The sequence below is a fragment of the Rhinolophus ferrumequinum genome, chromosome 12, assembly GCF_004115265.2.
Source record: "Rhinolophus ferrumequinum isolate MPI-CBG mRhiFer1 chromosome 12, mRhiFer1_v1.p, whole genome shotgun sequence".
Lineage (NCBI taxonomy): Eukaryota > Metazoa > Chordata > Mammalia > Chiroptera > Rhinolophidae > Rhinolophus > Rhinolophus ferrumequinum.
The window spans coordinates 34,850,064-34,863,894 of NC_046295.1; the positions used below are offsets into that span (position 1 = coordinate 34,850,064).

At 40.3% G+C, this 13,831-nt stretch overlaps 1 protein-coding gene across 4 annotated transcripts in view; it reads right to left on the reverse strand.

The window, feature by feature from the left end:
* KANK1 (KN motif and ankyrin repeat domains 1) overlaps window positions 1–13,831 on the reverse strand; it is a 187,788-nt gene that overhangs the window by 14,377 nt on the left and 159,580 nt on the right. For all 4 annotated transcript variants that reach the window (XM_033122896.1, XM_033122895.1, XM_033122897.1 and 1 more), the window contains one exon: window positions 10,559–13,234. In XM_033122896.1, coding sequence (XP_032978787.1) covers window positions 10,559–13,234 — 2,676 coding nt within the window. The remainder of the gene's footprint in view (window positions 1–10,558; window positions 13,235–13,831) is intronic.

The following is a 13,831-nucleotide window of genomic DNA, read 5'->3' on the forward strand; positions in this document are numbered from 1 at the left end:
AAACAGTTTTAATCAACTTTGTTTCTCTCGCCACATCCACATTGCTTTGTTTCTCTCACCACACAAGATTGCTTTTTCATATATTAGGTACTTAATATTTGTTCACTGACAGAAACAGAAAAATTGGATTAAGTATTATGCAATTAATGTATGTAGGTATATACAAATTTTCAATGAGGCTGACATGGAAAGATCTTTACAATATATGGTTAAATGAGAAAAACAGGTAATAAAATTCTATGTATGGTATGGCTCTATCAAAACACTCTGATATATACACACACATATATGAAAAAGTTATACGGAAGTTGGGTGATTTTAAATTTTCCTTGTATCTGTCTTTTTTTTTCTATAGTGAATATTGATGAACTGTGTTCAAAATCACTTTTTAAAAATGAATAAAAACTCTTTGACTTAATTTGATTTCTGGAAATTTAATCCTGAGGATATACAAAAAGATATAGAAGGATTCTCAATGTTTCCATGGGTAAAACAATAAAAGTGGGCAGATACCACAGAGTGACAGTAAGAAAATGGTGGAATAAGCTCTGGTACATTTATTCAAAGGAATTCCACGCAGCCATTAAAAATGTTGATATAGGTGGACATTTATTAACATAGAAAGATGAACATACTGTATTAGTGAATTTTAAAAATAGGTTATAAAATAGTATGGACAAAACAAATTTATTTTGGTAAATAATTATATGCATACATATTAGAAAAAGTCTGGAAGGATATAAAACAAACCTGTTTAATACTGTTTTTCTAGGGCTAAAATTTAAAAAATAGGTTGTTACATTTTTCTTCTTTATGTCTCTATTATTTTTTAAATTATGCATTATAAGCATAAGTTACCAATACAAAAAAAAAATTTAAACCTACCCACAATAATGTGATAAGAATTTGACCACAATTTTCTTTTAAAGAAAACCTTTGAAATCCCTCGTATCCTTAGAAGAAATGTAAGTACTGATTATATTTTGAGGCAATCAGAAGAAAAAGAACTGTGACAGCCTCTAAAACTGTTCTCTTCAAACTGTTCACAAGAATCATCTGGGATATTTGTAAAATGCAGAATCCTGGCACTTGCCAGAAAATCATTCTATAGATCTGAGCGAGGCATTTCTGACATCTCCCACTGACCCATTCACAAGAGAATTTGATGCAGATAGTCCACTTTGGAAACTACTGGTCTTAAACAATGACACCGTAATTAATAAAAAGGGTGAAGGGAGGAAAAAATGGTCCAAGGGAGGCATTAGAGATCATCTGAGTTTTAATTCTCATATATCCAAGCTAAACATTCTGAAGGCCAGGGAGGTCCAGTGACTTGCCTGAGGCCACAGGGCTGGACTAGAACCCACATTTCCTAATTCTGTGAACGACACTTTATCCATAATGTTCCCTCCTCTAGTTCTGTAGGCATGGGGAGCTCCCCAGGTAATTCTTTCACAGATCTACCTGCCTCCTCACGTGTGACACGATGCTGAATGCAGCTGTCCAAATAATACTTAATGGCCCCATGACCTGATGTGTCCCCTTAACAGCAAATATGAGATGTCTACAGTGCCTCTGACTTACTTTAAGCAAAATAAACAAAGCTGGGCATTTATCTTCACTTATCTTCATGCCTCCTTCTCCAAGTCCACTCCACATTACTTTGAAATTACTACAGTAACCTCTAAAAAGTCTCAGCAGTTAATCCCCAGTGCCAGAAAACTCTTCCTAGAGAAACTTTCACTAAGCATTTTCCCATTCAAGAACCAACAATGACTTTTAAAATGCAAATACATTAATAGTTTGTATTATTATTGAAACTTTAAACATATACAAAAGTAGGCAACAGTATAATAAATCCCTGTGTTCCCATTAATAACTTCAACTATGATCAGAGCTATCTGCTCTCATTTATACTTCCTCCACCCACTCACACTGGGTTACTTTGAAGCAAAAGCTAGAGATTCTATCACTTTCACCCATAAATATTTTAGTATATGTTCCTAAAACAAAGCACTCTTAAAAAATAATTATAACACTAAGACTAACAAACCTAAAAAAAGATAATTTCTTAAGAGTATCCCACATCTGGTAAGTATTCAAATCTCTCCAGTGGTCTCTTAAACATTTTTTATAGTCTTTGAATCAGAATCCCAGTTCTATATTTCCACTGGTTGCTATGGCTTTTGAGTCTTTTAATCCATAGCTTATCTATCTTTCTTTTTAAACACGGCTTTAAAAAATAGTTTAAATTGAGGTATAATTTATATACAATAAAACGAACAGATTTTAAGTGTAGAGTTGGTGAGTTTTGATAAATGTATATATATGCCTATGTAACCACCTCCCTAACTAAGATACAGAAAGAACATTTCTAACTACCCATCAAATCCCCACCACCCCACCCTCCTTTTCCCAGATAATCTCCCCACTTCTCTTCACTATAGCTTAGTTTTGTAAACTAGGGCTTTTTAAAGCATTTCCAATCAAGGTCCAATCCCTCAAGCAGGCATTTGAGGGTCCTTTTTGATGAATGTGGATAGTCTTCTTGCCCATGGGATTTTTTTCCTGCTCAAGTACTCCTACCCTCCACTCATTAAGAGTGGTATGGTGACTGAATTACGCCCACTTTTGTGCCCTTCTTTATACTACATGGTTCTACAGGCCTGGAATTTCAGCTGCCTTTGCCAGTTAAGCTGTACCCATACTCTAATCAAGACTTGGCCCCAATTGTCTTTCCTCTATAGTTTTTTCCTATGATACGATTCCACTGAGACCTCATTTCCCTCATTGTCCTGACCAAAACATATCCTGCCCTGTTTTCTCAGTGTAATCGGGGCTGCTCGGTGAGAATGTAAGCTCCTTGAGTCCCTTCATGCTATGTTCCTATTTGGTGCCCTCTTCAGCGCTTAGGACAGCACGAGACAGTAGGAAGCCTTTAATAAGTGCCTATGTTATGATCTCACTTATACGTGGAATCCAAAGAACTGAATAAATGAGCTAAGTAAACAGAAACAGTCTCAGAGATACGGAGAAAAAATTGATGGTTGCTAGATGAGAGGTGGGAGGGGATGAGGGAGAAGCGGAGGGGATTAGAGAGCGCAAATTGGTAACTACCATATCGCCATGGGGATGAGAGAGACACTTTGGGGAATATGTTGTTAAGGTTTTGTAGGGTGTCAGATGGGCTCATGTCTTATTAGGGAGACCACTTCATGGACGGTGTAGATGCCTGATCACTGCACTGTACACCTGAAGCTGAATTATACTGTATGCCAACTATAATTTAATATATATATATAGTCATGGGATATAGAGTTCAGCATAGGGAATAGAGTCAATGGAATTGTAATAGATACGTACGATGTCAGGGGGGCAGTAGATTGGGGTAGGGGGTTGTCACTTTGTTTTGTGTACCTGAAACAAACAAACAAAAAATACAGTGCCTATGTAATGCAACCGAAAGTCACGGGATTCTGTTTGGGCAACTAGCAGGGCAAAGAACAATATTAAATGTTAAACTAGTTCTCATTCACTAAAATCAGAGGGAATTTGTCACTTTTATTGCCAGAAGATGTTTTTCAGATGGTATTGAAACTCTGGCTGGTGTTAAATGGCCCATAAACAATTGTCTGAACTCAATAAGACCCATCGTAGTTATAGGGCACACATAAGATGACATGTGCACCAGCATAAGACTGACAAATGACTGCTGTGTTTAAGTAAAACACTAGAAAAGTATAACCAAGAAAGCCAGAAATAAAGTGGCCAGGAAAATTCAATGGTCTCAAGCCTGGCCGCCCTTCAGAATCACCTGAGTTGGAGATAGGGTCTTAAAAAAATAGATGCAACGAACTATTTGAGGTAGGCCCCCAACTTAGCATTTTTCTTTTTTAAAAAAGCTCCCCAAGTAATTCTAATGAGCACCCAAGACTGAGAATGACTGAATTAAAATAACCAATACAAAAATAAAACTTGACTGCTGAAAACGAGAGTTTAGACTTCCATCTGGTTTCAATCCATCAACTTGGATCATGTGAATTCTTAGGAATTACCGGTTTAGTTTACTGCCCTGGACCGCTAATGGTAGAAACCCATGGCAAACAGTAAATACCACCCAAACCATATGGGTAAAACAACAGGACTAACACAAACCACCTTCAGAATTCTGGCTCTCTGGCCTACACGCTCAAAACTCCCACCAGGTGGCAATGCTTTCCACAGCCACCACCGGGGAATTAGTGAACAGAGCAGTGGGCAACTGTGCAGTCTTTGGTCAATAACTCAAACTTAAAATTGCCATGAAACCAATAAAGCATGGGCCTCATTTTACAAGTTGACCAGATTAGTAATAACTAAAAGACAGCAAGTGATAGAAATCTCAGTGTTTTGGAAAATAAGAACACCTTCGAAGCATTAATTCTATTTCTCAAGTGCAGTTAAGTGTTTAATATATGGATAATTATACTAGCTAAGGCAAACTATAATGAAAAATAAGTAACTTGAAAACTTTTTTTGTGTTCTTAACTTCAGAAATGTTATAAGCAAACTATTTGATAAGAAAAATAATTCCATGAAAAATACAAGTGGAGCTGGAGGAGTTTTAAAGAGATCACCTTGTCCAGTTTCCTCCGAGGTATTTATCCATCTAGAATGAGGATTAGTTGTTGGTATGTTGCAATGTGTTTCTAAATTTGTTAGAAAGTTGATTTTTAAAAGTATATTAAAATGAATTATAAGTGTTTCTCTTCACACATTCCAACTCTTCTGGCATGTTAACCCATATTTTTGTTTATAATGTCACGTGCTTTCTGAAAACACAATTAGGAATAGTGTGGCCAGCTAATGAACCATGTTATTGTGCCAAATTTTCAGCTAGACATTCTGAGTTGATTTTTAAAGAACATCTAGCTTACTTGTCAAGAAGAGGTAGGACTGAAATTCCTGAATCATTATGGACGCCATTTCAATCACTTAGGTATTTTCCCAAAGTATAACTAAGAATTCTAAAGGATTGAAATAATACATCTAGTTTTCCATAAAGAAAAGGGCCTTGAGCATGAATTCGCCCTTTTCAGCCCACATGTTGGTTTGTGTTCCTAGGATCACCTCTCAGAGAACACTCCCTGAATGCCAATGCGTGTAGTCACCAACATAAACAGTCAATTTAAACTGGATATTAAACACTTCAATTTCTAGGGCCATTTTAATATTTTCCTGGGAAAATGCCGGACAGCTATGATGAATGTATCTAACAGTGGGTACTTAGAAATTAAAATGCAAGAATCAGATTCTCCTTCACTACAACCCCACCCACATTTAATTACACACCATCCCAAGCAACCCAGAAAACCGACACTGACAGGCTGCATTAACTAAAGTCGGGATAAGCAGATGTACTCTGTGTTCCTCTAAATGTAACTACAGTCCTCCTCTCCTCCCTTAGCTCCTCTCCTCCCTTGATCTCAGAGGGCTTGACTGCTGCTGAACTCTTCACGCATTTTTCTTTCTGCACATTCTTTGATGGCTAACATGTACCACCATAGGATGTTATTCGTATTTCCGCTACACATCTTGGTTTCCCACGTTCTTCAAGGTATAGACCACTTTCTATCTTTGTTGCAATACCACACTTTGCATACAGTTGACATTGAATGCATAGCTATCAACTGACCTGTATGGAGAAGGGTCATATCTTGACTGCGATATGAATGACCTGCTGTTTGGAAGAATAAACAGCTGTAGCCATCATCCACTATCAACAATTCCCTTTGTCATTTATGACTGGACATCCAGGAACTCAAAGCCATTTCAGTTCTCAAAAACCACCAATCTCCATGCGTTAGCCAGAAATGAACTACATACATGCTTTAGGATTCATTCATAGTACAGGTGTCAAAGTAAATTTGCATATTTTTTTCCAGAGTGCACATCCACTGAAAATGATAATGTATCAGTTTAAAAAGAGGAAAATTTTCAAACAAGTGTCAACTCAAGGGCTCACAAAGGCGGTGAACAGATTTTAAACTTTGTAAAAGATTTTTCCTCAGGGCTGAAGTACTTTTTCCCAAGGTCTGAAACAGATGTCTTAGATCTGTAATATCAATCCATCCGAGGGTCAGCTATCCCTTTTGAGACTCTGGTGAAAATTATATACTTTCTTCACATAAATTCCAGACACAAAACTGTTCATGAAACTATGGACCCCAGGTTAAGAATCCTCATTCTAAGGCTGTTTATTCCAACAGTATTTCCCTGAAACAGGGCCTGGATGTGCCTATTGGGTGGTTGGTGGTGACGGTAGGTGGCAGGAAACCAAACGATTTTGGGTAAGTTCCCCAGCTGATCCTGATGGGCAGCCTGGTGATAAAATACTTTTATAGAAAAATTCTGCTGAAAGGGCTCCAAGCAAGAAAAAATCTAATCCACCCTTCTCATGACACAGGAAGACACGGCAGCCCAAACCCTCCGTCTCTGAAGTGAAACTCCAAGTTCCTTTGCAGCCAATACCAGGAGTCAGCTCTTCTGACTTCCAGGTCAGCAGGCCTGCCACTAACTCCATCATGCACACTGCATTATATACTGGAATATACATTCCAGAAATGTCTCGTTTGGATTATTTGGATACTCTTGCAGTATTTATCAAAAGATAAAAATTGTGATAAAAATTGTGAAAAATTGTGATTAAAATTGTGATTACCATTAAAAGTAAATGGTAATTATTTGAACTAGGAGAAAACTAACTAGAAATGGTATTTTGTAATGATTTTTTTATTTCCCTGCTTTTGCTTTGGCTCACATCTCTGTCTACAAAATTGCTTTCACAGTTATGGGAATGACTTCAAGTTCATAAACTTTTTAACAAGCCCGAGATAACTAAGAGTACAAATATGGAAGCTGATTTAAAAAGCAGTTCTTTTGTCTGAGAGATGAATTTTCTCTAAATCATGTGGTAGGCAGTTAAGTTCCACTGTTAGAGTTTTGTTTGTATTTTCTCAGAGACAGTTATATACTTTTAGAATATTTGTACCTCCAAGTCATTGGTGTAGAATTTTCTCTTCTCTTTCCTCTTTCAGAAGGAAAAAAAGAAAAAAATTATCCCAATCCTCAAACCAAAGCAATCCGATTGATTTACAGGAAGAATAAACATTTTTTTTCCCTCAGGTTTCTGTGAAAACAGAAACTTATTTCATCTTACCTTTTTAATTCCATGAAAGAAAATATTAAATACATGAAACTCCAACTACCAGGAAAAAAAGTACTTTATAGACCATCTATGGTCACCACCAAATTCCAGCTGCATCAAAACTGTGACATTGTCTCTAAATCCTGGAAAAATGTTTGTGATGTTTTATGTGAAAGATACATAGAATATGTATGATTCAACTATTATTTTTAAAAAGTACGTCTCTAAAATACAGACCCACACACATGGGGTTACCCCATAAGAGCATGAGGGAGGCTGCCACTCTTTCGTTTGTGCTCGTTTGAATTGTTAATTTGTTATGAGCGCATACTCTAGTTATAATTTTAAGAAAATGAATAGGAGTTTAGGCATTGTGATGCTGCTAAAAATGCCTTTTTGCATACTAAAAATTGATACCCTCAAATCTTCAACCCAAGGCAAATTGAAGGGAATTCTCTAGTTGGACACTAATACACTTAATTTAATTGCAGCTTCAGTTTGAGCTTTCCCACAGAATCTGAACGACTCTGAACTGAAAATTTATTGTACTTCTTGTTTTCCCTTTTTTATCTATGTATTGCTTTCTCTGGATACAATGGTTAGTTGGGGAAGCAAAATAATTGGGGGGAAAAAAGTGATGGCCAACCAGAATTAGGAAGATAAAATTTGGATTGAAAACAAAAAGATCATTTGTACAATTTCTGTTTGGCAATTTGCTCCATATCTACATTTTCATTTCTGGAAGTACTAAAAACGGAAATGACTGCCAGCATTTATTGAGCATTTATTTATACTCTGCTGCAGACTGTTCCAAATGCTTTACTCTTATTAACTCACTAAATCTTCATTTCAACCCTGTGAGGGAACAAAGACAACTTGTCCTAGTGGCAGAGAAGGAATTTGAACCCAGAATGCCTGGCTTCAGAGCCCAAACTAAGCTTCTTTAAAATATCTACTAGGTTCACATAAGCAATCATTTATATGTTCTTTTTGGTAGATGTCAAACCCAAATTCCCTAGTGTTTTACTTGGGGAAGAAAGTTTGACATGAATCTTTCTATATTCCAGTATGTCTGTTGCTACAGAAATGCATGGAACATTGTGCGTGAGCAATATTCTCTATTGTATGGTGTGCATAGTAAGCCACAGTGCATTCTGACACACCTTTACTCTTCACAGCTGGCAGGCACTGAGAATCTCTACCTTACTAGATCAAGCTGCTTTCCTTTTCAGTCCATATTACCAACACCAGAGCACAAAAATTCAGTATCCTGGGTTGAGTTCCTAACCAAATTCCTTCTTCATTAGAACTTTAAAGCACATGTTTAAAACGCAAATGTCATGTGAATTTCAGAAATACTTGAAAGTGGGTCTCGCGTGCTCTGAGAGGGAGCTGCCACTATGACCAAATAATTGCTATTAAAAATATTTATACTTCTGTTCACGAATACTGTAGGTCTCATGCACTTTAGCTGATTAATTAGGTGTTCACTTACAGGGTCAGATCTAAACAGCGATGTGTGGAATGTCAGCGTGACTGGAAACAGACCAAAAAACACTGTACCATGGCCAGACAAAACTTTCTCCCTGCGCTTGATGCTCAGGGTGTCAGGCAGATTACTCCAATGTTTCAGCTGAATATTTCTGGCAAGAATGTGAAATAGAAACCCCCGTTTGGGGAGGAGAGAGGAAGGCTGGCAGGAGAATGCTTTTATAATGGATGACCATCTGTGGCTGGAGGTATTTAAGAGTTTTATTTTGACTTCACTATCTGACATCATGATTTTAAAAAAGAAATGGAAACAGACATATTCTTAGTTACTTAAGACTTTGCTTCAATCCACATATCATTTTGACCCTATTTATTCTAAAACGACTCTCCTGTGCATTTCTTAGACTCCTTTGATTCTAAAAGGCAAAACCCACATATCAACTTTCATGGTGATGTTCATTTTTTTCTTCTATAATAAACTATCTGTTCCACAGTACAGTGACTAAAAACTAATATTAATTCAGGATTGACAGTGGAAACCTAGGATGATATAAAAGAAGTATTTTGGTCCATTTTAACTGCTGCCCTTTTAGGCGATAAAGGGAAACAGAAAGACTTTGAAATGTTTGTCAATGGCTTACTTACATTGAAGTCTATCCTGCTCATTTTCACCTTACAATGAAATTTAATGCACACTATACAAATCATCTGAAGCATTTATATTTATTTTATAGCCAGCATTTGGTCAGAGGGGACAGTATGTTGGTAGTGGCTTCCCAAACTTCACAGTACAGTTGAGCATGTCAACAAAGGAAACAACACTAACACGCCACCAGCACCACCACCAATGACAACAAAGGCCCCCTGTGCTCTCTGCGTGCCAGTGATCGACACACTGGCAACCTCACAGGAGGGATGTCCTTCTAATTCCCATTTTATAGTGAAGTGGAAAGTGACTTTCCTTCCCCAGGGCATGCTGGAACCCAGTCCTAAGATGATATTATGTACTCTTAGATATACATGCAACTGATAGTGAGGCTGGCAGGGAAATATGTCATACAATCTTCCAGGGGTATTTCTCCATTAGCTCCCATTAAAAAAAAAAAAAAAAAGGGGGTGAGCAAGAATTCCAATGAGTAAGGGCCAGAATGGAAGACAAAAATGCAAGCACCTATCCAAATGACCCGTGGGAAAGGGCTCCCTTCTGTCAGAGTTCTGGCTCGGACAAGCCTCCCTGGACCACCCTATCTCAAACTGCCCCCATCCCGACCACCACCACTCACTGTTGCTGTAACTGGAGTTCTTTCCTTCATAGCACATATCACCACCTGACATATTTTAGGTCCACTGTCTATTGCCTGTGCCTCCAACTAAAATGTAAGCCCCAGGAGGACAGGAGCCAATACCTACCGTATGCTTCCAACAGCAGGAATTCAATCATTATTTGCTGCCTTAATAAATGAATTCATAGAGTCTTTCTCCCCCCTTCATAAAAGTTTTAACTGCAAACATTTCACACCAGTATTTTTTATTGACAATATACTGGTAATTGTAGTTACAAACAGTGAAGGACTTTCTGCAAGCTGTGCTATATGAAATGAGCAAGTCAATAACTAGAAGACATCCTATCAAACCAGCAGCCCCAGGAGACAGCCGCTAGGCCAGCCAGCACTAGTTTGCTTTTCTTCTTCTAGCCTTAGTCCTCACACCAGACAATAAGAATCAGCAGAGTTGACTGCACTTTTCATTCCACTCATTACCATTCTAAAGCTTTCTCCATGGTGCCAACAAATGGTCCCAACATTTAAAAAAGGCTTTACCTCCTAGAAATACGTTGTCCCCACACTCCCTGATTTCCAGGTCCCTCAGAATACCACTTACCTGGAACTTTATCCAGACTCATTTTCGGGAAGTCAGGGTTCCTCAGCTCCTCAGTGCTTGCAGACTTCATGACAGAATTGATTGATGACAGGGTACTGATGAGCTGCGAGTTGAGAGAGCCAATTTGTGAGTGAGGTTCCCCAAAAGCTTCTGCTAGTTCACTGTAGTTCTCAGCCAGCAGCGTCTGCTGCTCCGCCAGCAGCTTCCGGACAAGCTCAATGAGGTGATCCAAGCCGGTCATCATTCCAGGGGCAGCCTGGGGCTGGGAGCTCTCCACAAACTCTCCCACAGACTCATCCCCAACACCTACACTCCTCCTGCTGGCCGTCAGACCCACGGTCAACTGGGGAGGCCCACAAGCTATGGTCCTCATTTTGAGACCAACCAGATAGTTGTCATTAATATTTATCTGCCCCACACCTGACTCTTTGGTCTTCACAGCCGATGGCCTGTCAAACCCAGAACTGCCCGAGAGCACCGTTCCAACTCCGATGGACCGCAGCTTGGTGGAGGAATTGATGTCCTTGACACGGCCTTCTCCTACAGCCACCGTCCGCATCTCCACAGTCTGGGTGCTGGTCTGCTTGTCCAAAGTGTGGAGGGATGTGTTGGTGCAGGATTCTATAAGGGTGGCCGTCTCGGTGTTGGTGAACTGGTTCACCTGTTCCAAAACTGTGCTGGTGTGCTGGCTTGCGGTATGAGGCACTGCCATGACAGCCGCTTCCACCTGGCTAACAGCCTCTGTGTTTACGCTCCGGGAGGTGCACTCCTTTGGAGAGCAGACAATCACATCGACAGAACAATCTCCACAACCGATAGACCGCACTTCTTTGAGATTCAGGTTGGTCTTAAGGAGTGTCAGATCGTTCACAGACTCCTCCGTGTTGCTGCCTGTTTCACAGACGCTGATTTCCACACCCATGCTCTTGTCACATGTCTCCACAGACCTCCCAGTACATTGGTCGCACATTTCCACCCTTTCCTTAACAATCCACCAATTCATGGGCAGCTCGGGCCCCACAACTTTGTTCGCACAATTAGGCTGGCAAGAGATGCCTACGCTACTCGTTTGCACAGAGGTCCCAACACATGTGTCAGCTATGTCCACATGATTGCCGACCATTTGGTCTCTCATCTGCACCACTGCCTCCACCATCTTGCTGAGAACAAGCGGCTGGGCCATTATAGCTTTGTCAATTTTTTTCCTCGATCCAGCAGCCTGAAGCTCTTGCTTGAGTTTAGTCATCTCTCGGTCATGGGTGGTTTCTTTAAGCTGTACTTCCAGGCGGTAGATCTTTTCCTTTAAGGCTTCTATGGTCTGCTGTTGCAGCTCAATTTCTTTGTCAGCTTCGGTAGTCACTCCAAGCATGGCCTCTGTCACTCTGACCCCAGAATTCCTCGTCTCAATGACTGTCCCTACAGTGGCATCCTTATAGGACCTGGAGCCCCTGTGGTACACAACAATGTCACTCATGTTCTCATTGGCACCCACAGCCACCGACCGGCACTCTGGAGGCCGACACTGCCCATTCTCCCTGAGCTCTGAGGAGGCCTCAGAGCTGCTCTCCTGGATCTTCTGCTCCAGGGCCTGCATGTCTGCTGTGAGCTGCCGGAACTCCTTGATCCTCTGTGTGCTCTGCTCTACGCTCTCCATCTCTTCCTCTTCATAGTCAATATATAACTCCCCGCCACTTATCCGGGCCCTGGCGCGCTGTTCCAGCTGGGACGCGTTCCCGGCACTGTAGGACCGCTTCCTCACGCCACAGACGTCGTTCTGGGATGCAGCTCTTTGGTTTTTCAGCTGTGAGGCCAGCTGCCTTTTCTCCTCTTGCAAGACAGAGATCTTTACCTGGAGCACAGGGATGGTTCGCACCTGTTCCTCAAGCTCCTTCAGACGTTTCAGGGCAATGGCCATCTGCTCGCGAATGTGCTGCAGGTGCATGGGGCTCACGTTAGTCACTGGGGTGGAGATCCCTGAGCTCAGGGGGCTGTGGTGGATGGAGCTCCCCATGGAAGAAGTGGTGGCAGCAGCTGGGGCGTAACTACCATAATCCCCGTTGCCTTGGTATCCATTCTGAAGCTGGTGCATGGCAGAATTGTGGTTTCCAGAACCCATAAAGGAGGAGAGAGAGCTTGTGGAGCCCATGCCTCCAAAACTGGCCAGCCTGGGTCTTCGGAACTCGCCCGGTGTCACCTGCATGGTGACTCTCTCCTGTTCCAGTCTTCGCCGGGTCTCCATCAGTGTCTTGGTGACATGAAGGTTGTGCTTTGGGAGTTGTGGTGAGGGTGGTGGCAGCTGTCGAGTTTCTGGGATGGTAAGAAAAGTGGGGGAGATCTCCAGAGGGGCAGGCGGCCTTGAGATTGGAGTTGATGTAACTTGGCTTCTGGCTAGGAGGAAGCTGGGATACTGCTTGTTGTCATCACTGTTGGAGGATGAAAGAGATTCAGTGGAAGTCCACACACCTTGCTGGCCAGGTGTGGCCCTGCTTTCTGGGCATGGCACAGAGGGCTTCCGCCTCTTCTGGATGTTCAGTTTCTTGATGGTGTTTCCTTTCTGTATGTCATCCACATATTTGAGGAAATCTAAGTCTAGTTGATAACCATAGGGAGTCTCCACAAAATAAGGATCTTTCTGTTCTCTGTCATGGTCTCTATTCAGATCATCACCTGCTTTTCCTAAAGGAAGAGAGAGAAGATAATAGTTTAATGCCATGTAACACACATAATGGTAAAAACTAATATTTGTGTATGTTGCAGTATGGCAAGCTGGTGTGATTTAAGAGTTGACAGACCTATGTTCTAATCTTGGATCTATAACTTAACATCTGGGCAATTTAATAAACCTCTGGGAACTTCAGTTTCCTCCTGAGTAAAAAAGTGAAAATACAAGCATTTAACTCATAAAGTTGTTAAAAGAATATAATGACATAATGATTTTAAAGAGCCAAGCACATAGTAAGTCCTTACTAAATACTTTTTTTAAAGAATGCATTAAAAATGACTTAACACCTGTAACTAATATAATATTTTATGTTAGCTATTGTTTAATAGAAAGCTATTGGTTAATAGAAAATCTTAAAAATATAAAAATGACTTAAAAGTATTTTCAAATAGGCAATTTCTTTGGTTGTCTATAATCCCTTGAAGTATGGATAGCAGTCATTAAGACTCCTATTTTATAAAACGTATGGTAAAGCACAAAAAGTGAAAAGTTTTAGAATAACTGACCAAGTCAGTGCAGATTCAGGATGCCTGGGACATGAGTTCTCCACC